Below are 17,084 nucleotides of genomic sequence, written 5' to 3' on the forward strand. Positions count from 1 at the left end.
TTCTTGGAATTTTTCGATTGTCAGCCCATTTCCCGAACTCTATTCTCCGGTAGTGCTTATTCAGTATAAGGCTGATTATATCTGATCCTAGCTATGTTTTTTTGGCATAGCTATCCGTATCCGCAATAGGCGTTTACATGCATTACAAAGCTTAACCAAGCTGCGGATAGAATTTTGACGAAGTTTATCAGTTTACGTTTTCCTTTCTCTTGGCGCATGCTATAAATTTTTGCTCAATGTTGATATTTGGGAATCCTAAATCCTACTGCGGATAGCTTTGGCAAAAAAAACACGCCCTATGTTTCTAATTACTTGCTTAGTTAGTTTTGGTTATCGAAAAGTAATTTTTAAATAAATTAAGGTTTTGCTTCCCGTTCCTAAGCTGTAAAATAAATGTTGTATTGTAAATTTTAAAAATATGCAACAAATATGATGTCAGCAGAAGCAAATGTAGCATTCTTCATTAATATTTATAAAATAAAAACAAATTCAACTTCCTTAACATCAGCGCAAAGGCACTTGTAACAATAATTTTCTGTATATAAATTTATTATTCAAATAAAAAAAAAAGTATAGAAATGTTTTTTCTTTGGGCCTAAAATATATAATTTTTCTTTGAAAAAAAATAAAAACAAAATTCTCTAAAATAAATCAACGCTTGGCTTTTTTTTTGTGTACTAGATTGTACATTTGTCGTTAGTATAAGTTGAGAGGAGTGCTTCCCTAAATCCAGGAATACCGAAAAATAGATAACTAAGTGCTTGAAGATTAGTTTCAAATGTGTTTTTTGCGAGTCTTGCTCTTGCAGAGAGTAGGTACTTAGCAAACGCTGGGCGTCTCTGTCCGATTGTGTGTGTTCTGAATGTCCTGATGACGTTGCAATAGACTCAAGCATTGATGCAAGCACTGAGTGCTTGCAGTCGAGATTGCCTTCAACATCAACAAATCTGGGTCGGTTGGGGAGAAGGGACCTTCAATGTTCTCAATTGCTCTTGCAAGTGATGCGTTACTGGAAAGAGAATTTTAATTTCTAGACTTTAGAGACTAACAAATAGAGTGGTCGTTATTTTAAAAAGTTGGAGTTTTTTTGCTTCCAAGGGCTTATATTGGAAATAAATTTTTTTTAAATATTCCCTAAGTTTCAAGTCTCTGAATTCTTAATTCTTCATGATTTTTTAGTTATAATGTTGATTTACTCTTTCATTATATAATTTTTGTAATATAATTTACAACTTTTGAGTTTTAAACTACTGTCGATTCTTAAAAAAAATTATTATTTGTTTTCCAGTCTAATGGATCAAACATTAGGAATACATTATTTATCTCAAAAACAAAAAAATAAATTTATTAACGATCGACAGTAGTTAGACACTAAAAACTTGTTAATTATGTTGCAGAAAGGGCTGTTAAATCAACGAAAGAGTAAATCAACATACTTACTACAAAACATGAACAAAAACAATGCATACTTCAATTTACATCACTATTCAAAAAACGTATTCCAGATGCAAAATTAATAAGTAAATACACACCTAAATAATAAATGACAGTAAAATATATAGTTTTAAAAAAAAACTAAAAATACGCTTTTATCACGCTTTAAAAATTATAAAATAATTTAATTGATTTATTGGAAATTTTAAAATCAAAAAGCGTCGAGCACTTTATTTAAACTTTATAAAAGTACACAATTATTTTATAATTTTTGGTGCGTGAGAAAAGCGTATTTTTAGTTTTTTAAACTATATAGATTATTTTTTACTCTTTAGTCTTATCATGATTAAAAGTAGTTTTATTTTGCCTTGGGTTGTATTAGCCCCCAAAGCCCTTTTTCAGGATCCGGACAACTAAAATGTTGTGTAGCCATCTGAGCTGCATACAGTGGTGGTCATATTTTTAAGGACAGTATAAGATCTCAGTATCATCGTAACTTTATAAATGTGCTATTTTTCCTAAAAATCAGTCTATTCAAATTGGCTCTTAGTTAAGAAGATTTAAATTGGGTATGGAAAATATGTAATTTATCTCAAAATAAACTACAGTTATCTGTTAATTAATTATGGAAATCTACCTTAAAATGACGAATGCATTTGAAGGTCCAATATTTTTATAAACGATACGATGGCTGTAAAATTTTACGTCGGTGGCATATGGCGGAGTGTCTTGTTACAGTATGCCAAGAACAATTTGCCATTTAGATATATTTTACAAAAGGATAATGATCCAAAGCAAATGGCAAAGATTTTAAACAGCTTTGTTCAGTCTGAAAAAAATTAATATTATATTTTTTTGGTTCATCCACTGTATTAAAATTCCACTAAGAGCTTATGGAAATACGTAAAAGATCGTATTGGACAAAAAAAAAAATAGAATTCAAAACAAGGGAAGGTATTTTAGTTAAAATCTGTAGAGGGTTTTAGGGTCTATGTCTGGTAGGTGTCAAGCTGTTTCGCAAATTTTGCTAATGTATCTAATTACTAAGCACTTATAAAGTACATATTAAAAACAAAAACATTCAAAAACTAGCAACAATGTTGATCATTTTTCAGGGAACTAAATCAGTGTCCCTATAAATTTGACCAGATGAAAAAGAATAAATTTTGATTTCTTAAATTTTTAAAATTGGGTGAATGATATTGAAGTTTATTTTTATTATTTGATGACCTCTACAATGTGTTTTTGAAAATAAAGTATAAATCTATTTAATTTCGTTACAATTGATCTTTAGAAATGCGAAAACATTTTAAAACATTCACTGTCTTTAAAAATATGGCCACCAATGTATACATATCGCTGGCTGAGAATTATAGGGTTGTATGTTTATAATTCTCAGCCAGCGATATGTACAAAGTTTCATTTCGTTACGACAATTGGAAGTAGGCTAAAATTGATTTTGGATGTTTAGACCCCCTCCCCAGGGTCCCGTCCACGAAAATATTCTGTTGTCATCCGAACAACATATGTATATGTACAAAGTTTCAGTTCGATACGATAAGTGGGAAGCGGGTCAAAATTTAGTTCAAAGACAATTTTTCTATAGAAGAAATGGAGTTGAATACAACCAGAAGTACTGAGCGGCAGATATTTAAGGCCAAAGGAACACAGCTAATAAAAACGTATCAATGAATTAAATAATATAAATAATTTATTATTTTTAACATACATGCATACATATTACGCTTATTTGTAAATAAAAATGTTTATTTTTTAATTTTTTTTAACATTAAAGAACGACTTTTAAAAAAGTATGATAAAAATAGTTTTCTTTACCAAGTTGAATCTCGGAAATTATAATAGTTAAAAAAAATCCAGATTAAAGCTACTACATAAGGTATAAATAACCCAACTAACAATTTTACTTCCACAAGGGTCTAACGAAGCTTTTTCGATTTTAGAAATATTGCTTGTATACGACCATAGAGAAGCCCATCTGGCCCACCCGAGAAGCTTGATAGGCCTTAGAAGAGTCATATGCAAGTTGATTGGAGAGACTCATAACATGTCTTTAATGCCTTATAGAAACAACCAACATTTGAAATTTGAAAATGTGTATTATTGTTGCAGGCTTTTATTTTTATTTAGAAGCTCTGAGCAGACCCAAATAGAATAAAGAAAAAAAAATTTGTTTTCATTTTTATTTTTTTTTTGTGTACCTATTACATTTTATTTTTTTCATTTTCTTCTTTGTTTTCCATCTAGACAAGTTTTGCCTCTGCAAAACTTTGACGCATTTTGCTGGATTTGAACTTCGTTCATCCTGATTGATAGTCCGGTACCTTACCCATCGAGCCACTCAGGTATATAATAGGTATATAGTTCAAATTTGAACTAGTTGAAACCAGAGCTTCCTAAGGGCTTCGATTTAACTTCCTGATGAGTTGCACTATCTTAACGAATATGGTGACCATTTGTGTTTTTTTTTCAGAGTTATTATTTTTGGTTATTTTCTGTTTTTTTTTTTATCTTGTAAAAAATTATTTAATAAAGACTTAATAATATTATATACTGATCGTCAAACCATATCATTATTGAGAAGATGAAAGAGAATAACTTTTTACTCAAGAACAATTTTTTCTGAAGCAGAAAAAAATATCTGAAAAATTCGGTTTTTTTTAGAATTTAGAGGTTTCACCCGTATGCCGTCAAATCGCATTTATCCGAAGCAGAAAAAAATCTTTATTTTTTTTGAGCTTTTGGCTTTTTCCTAAAAAATAGAGAATTAACTTTGTTTTGAACTTAGATAAAAAATCTAAAATGTCCATCATTTTTTTATACAGGGTGTCCCAAAAGTAATGGATCAAACGAAATATGCTGATAGGTCAACCTTAGGGCTCTCAGAATTTGGTAACTTGTTCATTCCAAATCCTTACGGTTTTCGATTTAATGCAGTTTTTGTGAAATTTCGAAAAATCCCGACTTTGCAACAGTATTTTGCTTCCTCCGCTCATAATTGATTTTTGTTTTTTACAATTCTTTTACTAAAACATTGACAAATAATTAGGAACAATTAATTAATCAAAATATTTTTTATTCCATACACTATTTCGCTGCAAATTAATTAACAGTTCCATGTTTTATAAAAACTCAATTTCTTAATTTTTTTCAGAGCAACACCCTGAAAAAAATTTGTATGGTGTGTAACAGGTTAATTATTTTAAAAACTTGCCGTGTTATTGCAGCTTTCAAAAATGTATAAAAGTTTGCAAACTTGAAGTTAGAACGAAAGATATTACAATTTAAATGCAACAAAACAGGCCTTTTCAGAGAATAATTACAAAGAAAAATAAAAACATTTCCTCGACTGTTGTTTGTTTATTTCTTTTTGAATAAAAGTCTCGATTTTTGTTTGTTAAATAGCTCTGAAAACGCCTGTTTTTTTGCATTAGAATTGTAATATCTTTCGTTCTAATTTTAACTTTGGAAATTTTTATACATTTTTGAAAACTGCATTTACACGGGAAGTTTTTAAAATAATAAACCAGTATCACACCATACAATTTTTTTCGGAATTTTCCTCTCAAATAAAAGCAAGAAATTGAGTTTTTATAAAACATGGAACTGTTACATAGTTTGCAGCAAAGTGGTGTATGAAATAAAAAATATTTTGATTAAATAATTATTTCTTATTATTTGGCAATGTTTTAGTGAAAGAATTGTAAAAAACAAAAATCAATTATGAGCAAATGAAGCAAAATACTGTTGCAAAGTCGGGATTTTTCGAAATTTCACAAAAACTGCATTAAATCGAAAACCGTAAGGATTTGGAATGAACAAGTTACCAAATTCTGAGAGCCCTAAGATTGGCCTATCAGCATATTTCGTTTGATCCAATACTTTTGGGACACCCTGTATTTAAATAAGTGGAGAAGATTAAAATCTTGTTTTCCTTTCCTCTCCACTTACTTGAATATGAACACCAAATTGGTCAGTAAACCATTTTTAATAACACTATTTTAAACCAATTACCGATATGAAAAGATTCACTTTTTAATTTTTCTTTATAACAATGAATAAAAAAAAACAAAAATGGTCACCATAATGGCACTTTTCCAAATATTTCTTATGTCGTTTTCTATTGACTTTTGAGATTTTTGTGTAAAATTCTCAGATTTTCCACTGCAAATAGAATATGAAATCTAGTTTTGTAATTGTGTGCGAAATCTGTGCGTATAAAAAAAAATAAAACAACAACAAATGTTCAGACAAATGTCAAACAGAGGAGTGTATGTGAAAGTGCTTGTGTTTGTATGCGTGAATCTTGATAAAAACTCAGAATCAGATTCTTGAATCTCAGATTCATTTTTTTGTCATTTTTTTGAATCTCAGGACGCAAATAGATCATGAAATCTGAGATTTGTCCACTATTTCCCCTCTTCACCCCCCTTTCAGCTGTCAAATTCACAAATCTCATTCTGAGATTCGTCAATAGAAAACGACATTATTCTCATGAGTTTGCCTGACAGTTTAAAGAATTTGTAGCTTGTACTCACTTTCACAGGGCTTCTAGAAATAAAATTAGGGACCCTAACTTCGCTTAGGCAAACTTATAAAATTAAATGCTTTTTACAATGTTTTGCTTGTACTTAAAGGACTTCTACAAATATAAATAAATATCCCCTAACTTCGCTAAGGCAAACATATAATAACTAAAAGCTTTTCGCGCATGCGCCGGAAATTGAAATTCTTTTTTTCTCACACAGAGATGCAAAACATACAATTATGTAAGTCAGGCATGTCAAACTCAATGGCTTTCGCGGGCCAAAATAACAGGGTATAAATTTCTATGGGCCGCAAAAAAAGAAACAATTAGAATTTTTATGAAACAGATTTATTTTTATAAAAGAACAATTATGTAGTAATATTAATGTTTTCTGCCTGACACTTGGCATTTCTTTTCTGCTACCATCTTCTCTACTTGTGGGGAAAATTTATTAGAAGTTATTACTTTTAAAATACCCCAGGTTTAGATCTGTAATTCTGGGTCTAACAGGTGACTTAATTCCATTCATTAATAAAAACAGCTGCTCGCATCGAAAAGTGCTTCTAAATATACAAATTATTTCATATGCCAATTTTCGAGTGTTCTCCAATCTGATTGGTAGATACTTTTATAATAATTTTTATCAAAAAAACTAAACCGACTTCCATAGTTCAAAACTGGGTTTTATGGTTTTTCTCATAGTTTCCATAGCCATAACTGGACAAAATTTAAATGGAACCACACTGCAGGGCCCAGCTTTCCAATACAAAAAGAATTATCAAAATTGGTTAACTCAGTCCAAAGTTAAGAGGTAACAAGCATAAATAAAAATTAAAGGCGAATTGAATACCTCCTCCTTTTTGGAAGTTGGTAAAAATTCAGGCATCCCAAATTCATCGATTTTAGATCTTAAAACGGAGTCACACTGGATTTCGATTACCTCCATTTGCAAATGATTAGGTACTAACTCTATATTTATAAATCCGTCTCAAAAAAGAGATTTAAAAAGCGAATTTTTTTCATTGGAATTCATTTCAGAAAAAGAAGCGACAATAAGTCGATTGCAGATCGTATTTTTGGATGTTTGGAATTCGACATAAATCATTTTTTACAAATAAATAAATTAAGAGCTTTTTCCCAAAAATTCACCTAGGTTGAAACAAACCGTGTGGGGCTTTTTCGCTGCTTCCCCATCTGCCGCAAGTTTGATATGCCTGATGTAAGTCGTTATATTTGAAAGTGATATAAAACATTTAACAGTTAAAATCTAAAAAAAAAATCCAGATTATAGCTACTACATAAGGTATAAATAATAAGTCTGTAAGGTTTCAAATTTTTGGAGTCAATAGTTTGTTTGGAATTTAAAATTGATCGGACAAGGTCCAAAACCGAAGTTTCTTATTCCGATAAGAAACTTTAACCGCTTGCAGGCACGAATTAGAATTAAGTTAGAGTAGAGACTTGAAACTTGGGTAATATTTTTTAAAATTTTTTTCCAACAATATAATCAATTGGGAGCAAAGGAATTCCAACTTTTTTTTAAATAACGACCACCCACCACTAAGCAATTATTCTTACCACAATTCAGTTTGCTGTAATTCTTGACGAGCTGTTACTAGTGCGTCTGAAGCAGCTAGCAATTCTCTTGGAGGCAGTGTACTCGAGTTAATGTCCATTGCCTTTGTGTGGCTCTCGACAACAGCTCGTAGCCCATCAACCCATTCTTGTCGTGCTCTCGCATCGACAGCTCTTAATTTCATTGTGTCACCCGAAGCACAACCAATTGAGAATGTCTTCGAGTCCTCGTCACTGGGACAAACGACAGCGGCAGCCAAATGGATTTGACCTCGCGGAGCATTGCCCAGAATGTGAGGACTGCCATCGTCATTGGATGAGTCACAAAGATAGTAACTTAAAGTACCCGCTTGCGCATCCACCGTAAACCATCTATATTGCCAACCTTGAATGATTCTTTGTGCAAATAAGAAAGTGGAGAAAAAACAAAGACGAATTTTACCTTTCATTACATTTGTGTATTTGCATAGTTGACCACTTAGTTGGTGCCGACTTTGATTTAGAACTCTGTTCATGTTGGATGATTCCATTGTTGTTGGTGGAGTTGGAGTCGGCTTGCGGTTGGTTTTGCTTTTACGGTGTAATATTTTGATTTTTCGCAGAATTTTTGTGTGAATTCTTTTGTTGGGCAGGGTAAATTTTTCTTTTTTTTTTGTAATTTTTTTAAAATGTCAAATTGGAAATGTCAAAAATGACAGTGTTCATAGATGGATATTGTTGACGTTCAAGTTATTCAGCAAAGGTTTGTTTGATTCAGATCTACAAAAGTTGTGTTTACACAAAAGAACATGATGTTTGCACAATTTTGTTTTGTTCGGTGGTTTGAAGAAGCTATTTGATTTTTATTTTTCGGCTAAAATGCGCGCACATGTAACTATTTTTGCGATTTTAAGTACAATAGGGTATTGTGTTTATCAGACACCACACAAAATTGCGAGTTGTAAACTTTTGTACTTTTTTAAAAAGTGGTAGTTAAGCCTTGACCCTTAAAAATACTTAACAGAAAAAAGTTTGTTTTCCGGATAAACTTCGGGTAACCCTATTACCCAAGTAAAAATTTTACTTGCATAAGGTACATTTTGTTCGATTCGACAAGATATAGTTTGTATACGTTTAGTTTTAGGCTTACTTACGCAAGTCATCCATTTTGGAAAGAAAGGAGGTCTCCTCTTAAGGCTATCTAGAAGTGCTAAGAAGAAGCCTAGTAAATGTCAGTTAAAGAAGACCTTTATAAGACCTGTTTGAACCGTTCTAAAGAAGCCTTGTATTTTCAAGTGACAGAAGGCCTATATAAGACCTGTTCCAAGAGGTTATTGTAAGTATGCAATGTTTTCACCTGTAAGAATGCAAAGTGTTTATCCTGCAGATCAGTGTTTGTAACCCATTAGAAAAAAACATTGCATTTTAATGTGAGGTTTAAACTTTAAATTAGCTCCTTTTTTTCCACTCATCTTTAACATTCGAGTATGGTCTACTGGTAAGGTGCTGGCTTGGTATGCAGAGGTACGCGGGATCGATTCCTGGTCGGGCGTGATAATAAAAAAAATGTGTTCTTTTTCAATTAAAATGATATTCTCATCATTTGATAACAACAGAAAAAAGCAGTGGAATTTCAAAAAAAAAGGAGAAAAAACAAAATAGGAAAAAATAAAATACAAAATAGAAAGAGTCAAAATAAAATAAAAATAATCATGTCTATTACCGAAGACGCAGATGCACTACGGCGGGAGTGAGAGAGTCACTTTCACAAGATTTCGTTTTACTGAAGCCGCCGATGCGGAAGTGATAGAATGGCATTTGGCTATGTATGTAAGTGTCAACAATAGGTGTGTTTTTTATTACAACCGGTCTTAACTGGACAAAAAAAACGCAGTCTAGGCTAAGCAATTTGCATGTTAAATACAACAACACCTTAGCCCCTTGGGCTTAGTTGTTTAGCCCGGAGATTTCTCTGGGCTTAACTTTTTGAACAGTTTTAAATATGTGCTACCAAACTACTTTTTCATAAATTGTTTAGAATTTGTTTAAAAACGTGAAAACTCACGTTTGGAAGGACAAAATGTATTAAAATAGTTTTGCTAGCATACATTTTTGTATCTCTTTGTAAAACATACATGAAAAATACAAGAAAATGACGAAAGCGAAAAATATGACAACTTTAAATTTTTGTTGTGTCGGCTGTTTTCGGAACATTCAATATACAGTGCTGCCAAGATTTCAGGTTAAGCCCCGAGGCGTTTTTTTTGTCCAGTTAAGACCAGTGGTAATAAAAAACACACCTAATGACATATGTCGGTAAGCAGTTTAGTGTGTTTTCGTGGATCGATAATACAGTTCATCCCGGACAGTTCACAGTTCGGTTGCGGATCAAGTAGATTCCCGGGGAGTGACTCACTGCGTCTTCTGTAATAGCCATGAATGAAATAAAATTCAATAAATTCTTTTTTTATGCATAAATTCAACATCTTATAACAACTTCTTTAAGGCCTTATTATAACATCCTACGCAGGTAATCCGATTACCATTACCCTCTGCAGGAAGACCTCCATAAGGACATTTTTAGCTGTTTGTCCCAAGCTATTAACTTGTAGATTACCTGTGAAGGAAAGTCCTTAAGGCTTGGCCACACTGGAGGGTATGCGGTAGCGGTACGTGTAGAGGTAACGGTACTTGTATGAAAAAAATTCCAAACTGACATATCAACGTTCAGATGTGAAATTTTTTTCATACAAATATCGTTACCGCTACCCGTACCTCTACCGCATACCCTCCGGTGTGGCCAAGCCTTTAATCCTCAAAGCTATTTAGAAGTATGTAACGTATGACCCTGTTATGTTTTTCAATAATTACAAAAATCACCTTTTCTTATTTTAATTAATTTTTGTAAGATAAATGCATACAATTTTATATAGGCAAATAATCATCAATAAAAATTAAATTGACTTTATTTGATCCAATTGTTTGCGAATTCTTTATGAATTAATGTAATTATCCCGCACTCGTCACCTAAAAGCTTTGACAAAAAATAAAAATCAAACACAAATGGAGAACAAATGGCGCACTTTTCAATGACAGCTTTAAGAGTTTTTTCTATGTATCGAGGGCACTGATCTCTATTGGGGAAAATTCCTAGAATTCAGTATTATTATTACTTTAGTGTAAGGTAAAACTTATTCATAGAATAGCTAAATTTGTAAAATATGTTTTACTAGAATCTTAAAGTGAAAAGATTCATACACTTTTTTGGTTGAAGGTATATTTTACTCTACGTAAAGAAAATATATCCACTCGTAAGGTATATACTACTATAATTTGTTCACCATAATTTTCTTGTAAAAATTACTTTACGGATCCAAGAAATGTTCAATACGTAAGGTAAATTTTACTTAAAATCTAGGGCTTTTTACTTTAATTACCTTACTAGTCATATGGAGTATAAAATACTAGATTCATTTTTCTCCGTGTACGTTAACGTTTCGTTTATTGCTCTCTCTATTTATTTAGTAGAAGAATATAGGGACACATAGCAACCATACGTTAACGAACGTATGCCGTAGTTCGACCCCTGTATTTGATTGAAATTAGAAGCAATAGATACTTGAGTTCAAAGGAACACAATTAAAAAATCAAACCAAAATAAACTCAAATGGCAATTAATTGCTTAAAAAGATGGAGACATACAAAATGTGCAGTTTGAAACAGAAAAAATAGCTGTGTGTTTCTCTGTGGTCTTCATTATTTACTGCAAAGTACTTTTAAGTTCTTTTGAATGCATGCAGAAACAATTTGTTATAGAAGAAAAACAGGGGTCGAATTACCGCACACGATTACGATCATACGTTAACGTTTTGTTTATTGCTCTCTCTATTTATTTAGTAGAAGAATATAGGGACACATAGCAACCATACGTTAACGAACGTATGCCGTAGTTCGACCCCTGTATTTGATTGAAATTAGAAGCAATAGATACTTGAGTTCAAAGGAACACAATTAAAAAATCAAACCAAAATAAACTCAAATGGCAATTAATTGCTAAAAAAAAAGATGGAGATATGTACCTTAAAGAAATAAATATTACAGATTGCGATTTTTGTGTCATTCCTATATGGAATTCACTTCAGAGCATATAATCTCACCTGATCCAATGGAAAACATTCATCCAACAACCCACCCTTAATTTTACTTGTTACATTTTCCAAAAAACCCACCCGCACTCGTTACTCGTTCAATTTTTTTTCCCTACGGCTGTGTTCATCATGTTCGTTTTCGTTGATTTGACGACAAATTTTTTTTTTTTGTGTAAAGAAGAAGTGCTCTCGAAAAAAAAGTTACAAGTTACCCAGCAGAATCTCCTCCACAAAAAATCATAAAATTCTCAATAAAATAAATCGAATATTTTACAAAAACTAACATAAACCTTTAAAGTTAATATGTGTCTATGAATTAAGTTGAAAATATTTATCAAAATACTCATATAAATCGCACAATTTCAATCAGAAATTCAATAAAAGCAATATAAGCAATTGACGCAAATTTTTTTTTTCTCTTCTCCATATAAAAAGCAATGGTCGTATGTGTTGTTGTATGTGTATGTAGAGTGCTATAGTGATTCTGACTTCTTTTTATTGATTCTTTCCAATGGGCAAGAAGAGCATCACCATCAACATCACCACCTTCTTCGTTTCGTTGTCGTTGAAATGAAAGAATAAAATAAATACAAAAAAAAAAAAAGATTGAAAAAAAAATAACAAAATAACAAAACGAAAAAAAGTTGGAGAAAAAAGTCGCGTTTTATTATTTGTTGGTTTTGCTTTCGTTTTAATTTGAATTTATATTTTGCTGTTGTTCTTCTCTGTTGTTTGCTTGCGCTCCATTTCATTTCGTTCAATCTAATAAACTAATTTGTAATAAAAAAAGAAAAGAAAAAAATAATTAAAATATTTCTGTTTTATTACAAAGAAGTGTGTGGGGCTGTTTCTAGTGTTTGATTGAAACTTATTAAAAGAAGAACCCACTGAGTAAAAAAAAAAAGAGTGGAAATTGCGGAGGAGTGAAAGAGGCGCATCAAACGGATCAAAAAGAATCTCACAAACTCATAATGCAACTGGAAAGGAGGAAGAATTCCGCGGTCCCAACTACGACAATGATGATGATAAAGTCAAAGGCAAAGTCAACCAATTGGTAGGTGTGCATTTGGAGTTGCTTTTGCTTCATTTTGTTGTAACTTTTGGTTGCTCTTTTTTTTTTCTTTCATTTTTTTTTAATTCTCTGTGTTATGAATCATTGAATCTCATTCTTCCATTGTTGAAGAAAGATATAACAACAACAACAAGAACTTACTGTCTTAGACTAAGAAAACTAACTTCTTTTTTTTTTCTGCTTCTTTTCTTTATTGTTTTTATGTAGAGAAACAAAAAAAAAAAAAAAAAAAACCAAAAGACGACGAATAATATTTGCCCTCGACTCGAATTTTGTTTCGTTTAAAATATTTTGTGTCCAAGTCTAAATTCTGCTGAAGAAGAAGTTGTATCAGCAGGAGCAAATATATTGACATCGTCGAGAAGAAACAGCAGCTTAATAATAATGGACGGACAAAGGGCACGAGATATACTTACACTTTTGCAAGAAAGAGCCGTCTATTTGACTGGTGGCAGAGATCGCAGAGGTGGACCATTGTTATGCTTTCCAGCAACACCGCGCAGGGAGAGACTCAAACCGGAGGATCTTAGACGATTACTCAGCTATTTGATTATGATACCGAGGTAAAATTTGTAAAGAAAACAAAAAACTTATTCACATACAGTGGTGGAAAAAATAATAGAAACAACGTGCTCTGTAAAATCTTTCTGAATTTTGTTATGTGTATTTACAGCTGTGTTCAAAATAATAGTAGTGCCTGCAACAAAATAACATTTTTTATATTTACGGTGCTTCTATGGTTAAAAATTTAATTTCTTTGATGTCAAAGTTTGTAACGGTCAATTACTAATAAATGTATCGTAATTTTAAAATGAAAAAGAAGGTGCCAAATAATTTTTCATTGATTTTTGGTTGTTCTTTCGAATTTGACCTGTTCAAAATAATAGTAGTTAAAGTTATTTTTTAAGAATTTAAGAGCGGTTTATAACTTAGAATATTTATTTTTGGTTTAAAAGTAAGTACTCATATAATTTGAATAATTTTTCAACAAAAAACGATTTGTTTCGGTTTTAATCTATTTAAAGTTCGAAGAGCAAAACACTGCAGTTCGGATAAAGGAAACTTATACGAAAGCTGCTTGAAGAAGGGAAAACCTACTTGGAAATTCAAGTTTATATTAGGATGCTCCCCTACAATGGTAGCCTATGCAATAAAGTCAACGAAAGACCCGAAACGCGCGGTAAAAAAAGAAAAAAGACCGCCGTAGATGACAGGCGTATTGTCCCGACGAGGAAAGTTGAGCCTTCTGCATCGTTGTTTCACATCCAGAAGGCTTTAAGCCTAGATTGCAGTGCAGTGCACATTCGGAGGCGAATGTTAGACACTAATTTGTACGCTTGAAACCCACGAAAAGTTCCGCTCTTAACAAAGAAATATGTTAAAATACTAAAATTTTCGACCCTCCATGTTTAACTGTTTTCGTCGTATACTTTGGAACATAATCCGTATTGGGTGGACGTCGCACAGTGGTAAAAATGATCCATCTAGGTGGACATTTGGTTGAAATTTGAATGCAATTAAGAGACAAACTGGACTTTTCACAGTTATAAGGAATGATTGACAACTATGAAACCACCCAATTTATTTCATTTGAGAAAATTTCTCCAGCTTAACAGAGCAGTCTTTTCAAAGCAAAAGATGATTCCAGGACTTTGCACATAATGCAATTTTTTTTAAGATTACGTGTTTTAGCTCTGTTTGTTTTCAACCGAGTTTATTTTTTTTGAGAATTGTCAACAGTTGTCAGCACTATATGTGTATATGCAACACTTAAAGAATTTTTTGTTAACAATACCCAATAAACACTGGAGAACCATTTGATAGAATTAAGAGTCTATACAATTTTTGAAGTTCTGTAACTTTTTTTGCCCACCTTTGCCCACCTTCCGGTTTTCGTTGTCCGGACGAGTAATTCATATAGATTACACAACGGTAATATTTGAAGCCATACACAACCATAAGCGTGCTATATTGGAAATTTTCTTTGAAAATTTAATTTTTACGGAATGATTTAATTAAAATCTGAAGAGAACAAACCGCTCAAGAAAAGGATTTTGATGTTCGCAACTATGTGAATGAACAGATTATTTTTAAAAGTTTTGATAATGAGAACTTTTCAGTTTTTTGAGAAATGGGTTATATGACTTTTAAGCCCAAAGAAGAAAAAAAAAAAAAATTCAGACCAGTTTTATGCTGTGGTTCCCCATGAGTGTGATTTAAATTTTAGTGACACAAGTAACGGCGCATGAGCTCAAATGGATTTAGGTTATTCAAAAATATGTAGTTTTGATCATAATTATTAAGACGAATTAGAAATACATAACTTTTGGTATATAACCTAATTTTTCTCAAATCAATATTGCTTACAAGCATTCAAAATGATTTCAAAAAGCACGATTTTGACTTTACTTCGACATTGAAAATAAAACTACAGATTCGTCAATTTTTAACCAATTTAATATTTTTTTTATCTATTAAGAAATATAGGTACCTACATATATTTTATGGTTAATGATAAAAATCTAAAGCCAGTTGAAGTTGGATTGTGTGCACAATAGGTGTCAGAAATCAATTAAAATTAAATGAAAAAAGAAAATCCGATTAAAATAGATTTTTCGAACAATTTTGTTAATTTTTTATCGAAAACTATTCGAAACTATTTCAGCTGATATCGAAGCAGAAGTAAAGTAAAGAGTTTACTGGCAGCAATAGTTTTTTTTTATTAGTTATAACTTCGAAAATAAATAAAATCAATAAGATAATTTTCAAATACATGTTTCAATTCTATTTCGAGTAAATGTGAAATGTACAAACTAGCTAATAATTATTAAAATCTGCAGAAAATAATCCTCTACAGTTAATAAACATATACTCAGTACTTGTAGTAGATAATTTACAATTTTAATGCAGTTTATGAGTAATGTCCACCTAAAAAGTCCCTTTTTACCAGTGTGCGTCGGACGTATTGTGGAGATCCAGTACCACCAAAAGGGACAAATATGCTGTCATCAGTAAACAATATGTTACGCCATTACTTTGCTGGCCAGTTTATGTGGTCTTTTACAAACTGGATACGCTTTTTAACATGTTTCGCTGAACTTTTCGTGGACTTCAAGCGTACAAATTAGTGTCTAACATTCGCCTCCGAATGTTCACTGCACTGCAATCTAGGCTTAAAGCCTTCTGGATGTGAAACAACGATGCAGAAGGCTCAACTTTCCTCGTCTGGACAATACGCCTGTCATCTACGGCGGTCTTTTTTCTTTTTCTACCGCGCGTTTCGGGTCTTTCGTTGACTTTATTGCATTGGCTACCATTGTAGGGGAGCATCCTAATATAAACTTGAATTTCCAAGTAGGTTTTCCCTTCTTCAAGCAGCTTTCGTATAAGTTTCCTTTATCCGAACTGCAGTGTTTTGCTCTTCGAACTTTAAATAGATTAAAACCGAAACAAATCGTTTTTTGTTGAAAAATTATTCAAATTATATGAGTACTTACTTTTAAACCAAAAATAAATATTCTAAGTTATAAACCGCTCTTAAATTCTTAAAAAATAACTTTAACTACTATTATTTTGAACAGGTCAAATTCGAAAGAACAACCAAAAATCAATGAAAAATTATTTGGCACCTTCTTTTTCATTTTAAAATTACGATACATTTATTAGTAATTGACCGTTAAAAACTTTGACATCAAAGAAATTAAATTTTTAACCATAGAAGCACCGTAAATATAACAAATGTTATTTTGTTGCAGGCACTACTATTATTTTGAACACAACTGTACATGCAAAGTTAAAATTGAAATATGTGCAATTACTTAACATAACATTTTATAAAAATACAGCTTTAAATCTTCTTTTTAAAACCATTAAAACCATGGAAAAAATCAAAGATAAAATTATCAGCGCATTTGAGCTGGAAAAAATAATAGAAACAAAGTTGAGTTTTTATACTTTTTGGTAAAAAAAGAATGATTTTCTATAAAAAATGCTATTATTATTATTTTAATACTTTGTTGTTGTACCTTCCTTTTTAAATCCTCTCACAACATCGTCCTATAGAAACCACCAATTTCGCACAGTGATAGAGTATAATGCATTTTGTATATTTCTTGCTTGTTCTTAGACCTAGTGTCACCAATCTATTGCTTAAGAACTCTCCATAGGTGTTCCATAGGGTAAAAGCCAGGTGACTGAGGATGTCCACTCCATAAAACTAAGTTTTTTGTTGCGAAACCATTTTTTCCCATTGTTGAGGAGTGCTTGAGGTCATTGTACTGCAGAAACTCCCATAAAATTGGCATGTCCTCATCGGCGAATGGCAATATTA

General features: G+C 31.7%; 2 protein-coding genes across 3 annotated transcripts in view; one reads left to right on the forward strand and one right to left on the reverse strand.

The window, feature by feature from the left end:
* Positions 1–526: 526 nt before the first annotated feature.
* On the reverse strand, positions 527–8,238 carry LOC129911443 (oxysterol-binding protein-related protein 11). The gene is made up of 3 exons (XM_055989255.1): positions 7,998–8,238; positions 7,559–7,940; positions 527–1,009 (listed from the first exon to the last, which is right to left on the reverse strand). Exons 1-3 carry the CDS (start codon positions 8,083–8,085, stop codon positions 820–822), a joined length of 660 nt encoding a protein of 219 aa, XP_055845230.1. The 5' UTR covers positions 8,086–8,238; the 3' UTR covers positions 527–819.
* Positions 8,239–12,406: 4,168 nt separating this feature from the next.
* Positions 12,407–17,084, forward strand: part of LOC129912624 (triple functional domain protein) — a 57,488-nt gene continuing 52,810 nt past the window's right edge. For both annotated transcript variants that reach the window (XM_055990931.1, XM_055990932.1), the window contains exons 1-2: positions 12,407–12,736; positions 12,962–13,317. In XM_055990931.1, the coding sequence (XP_055846906.1) occupies positions 13,139–13,317 (179 nt within the window). In that variant the 5' untranslated portion in view covers positions 12,407–12,736; positions 12,962–13,138. The remainder of the gene's footprint in view (positions 12,737–12,961; positions 13,318–17,084) is intronic.

Source organism: Episyrphus balteatus, chromosome 2 (assembly GCF_945859705.1).
Source record: "Episyrphus balteatus chromosome 2, idEpiBalt1.1, whole genome shotgun sequence".
In the NCBI taxonomy this organism is placed as follows: Eukaryota; Metazoa; Arthropoda; class Insecta; order Diptera; family Syrphidae; genus Episyrphus; species Episyrphus balteatus.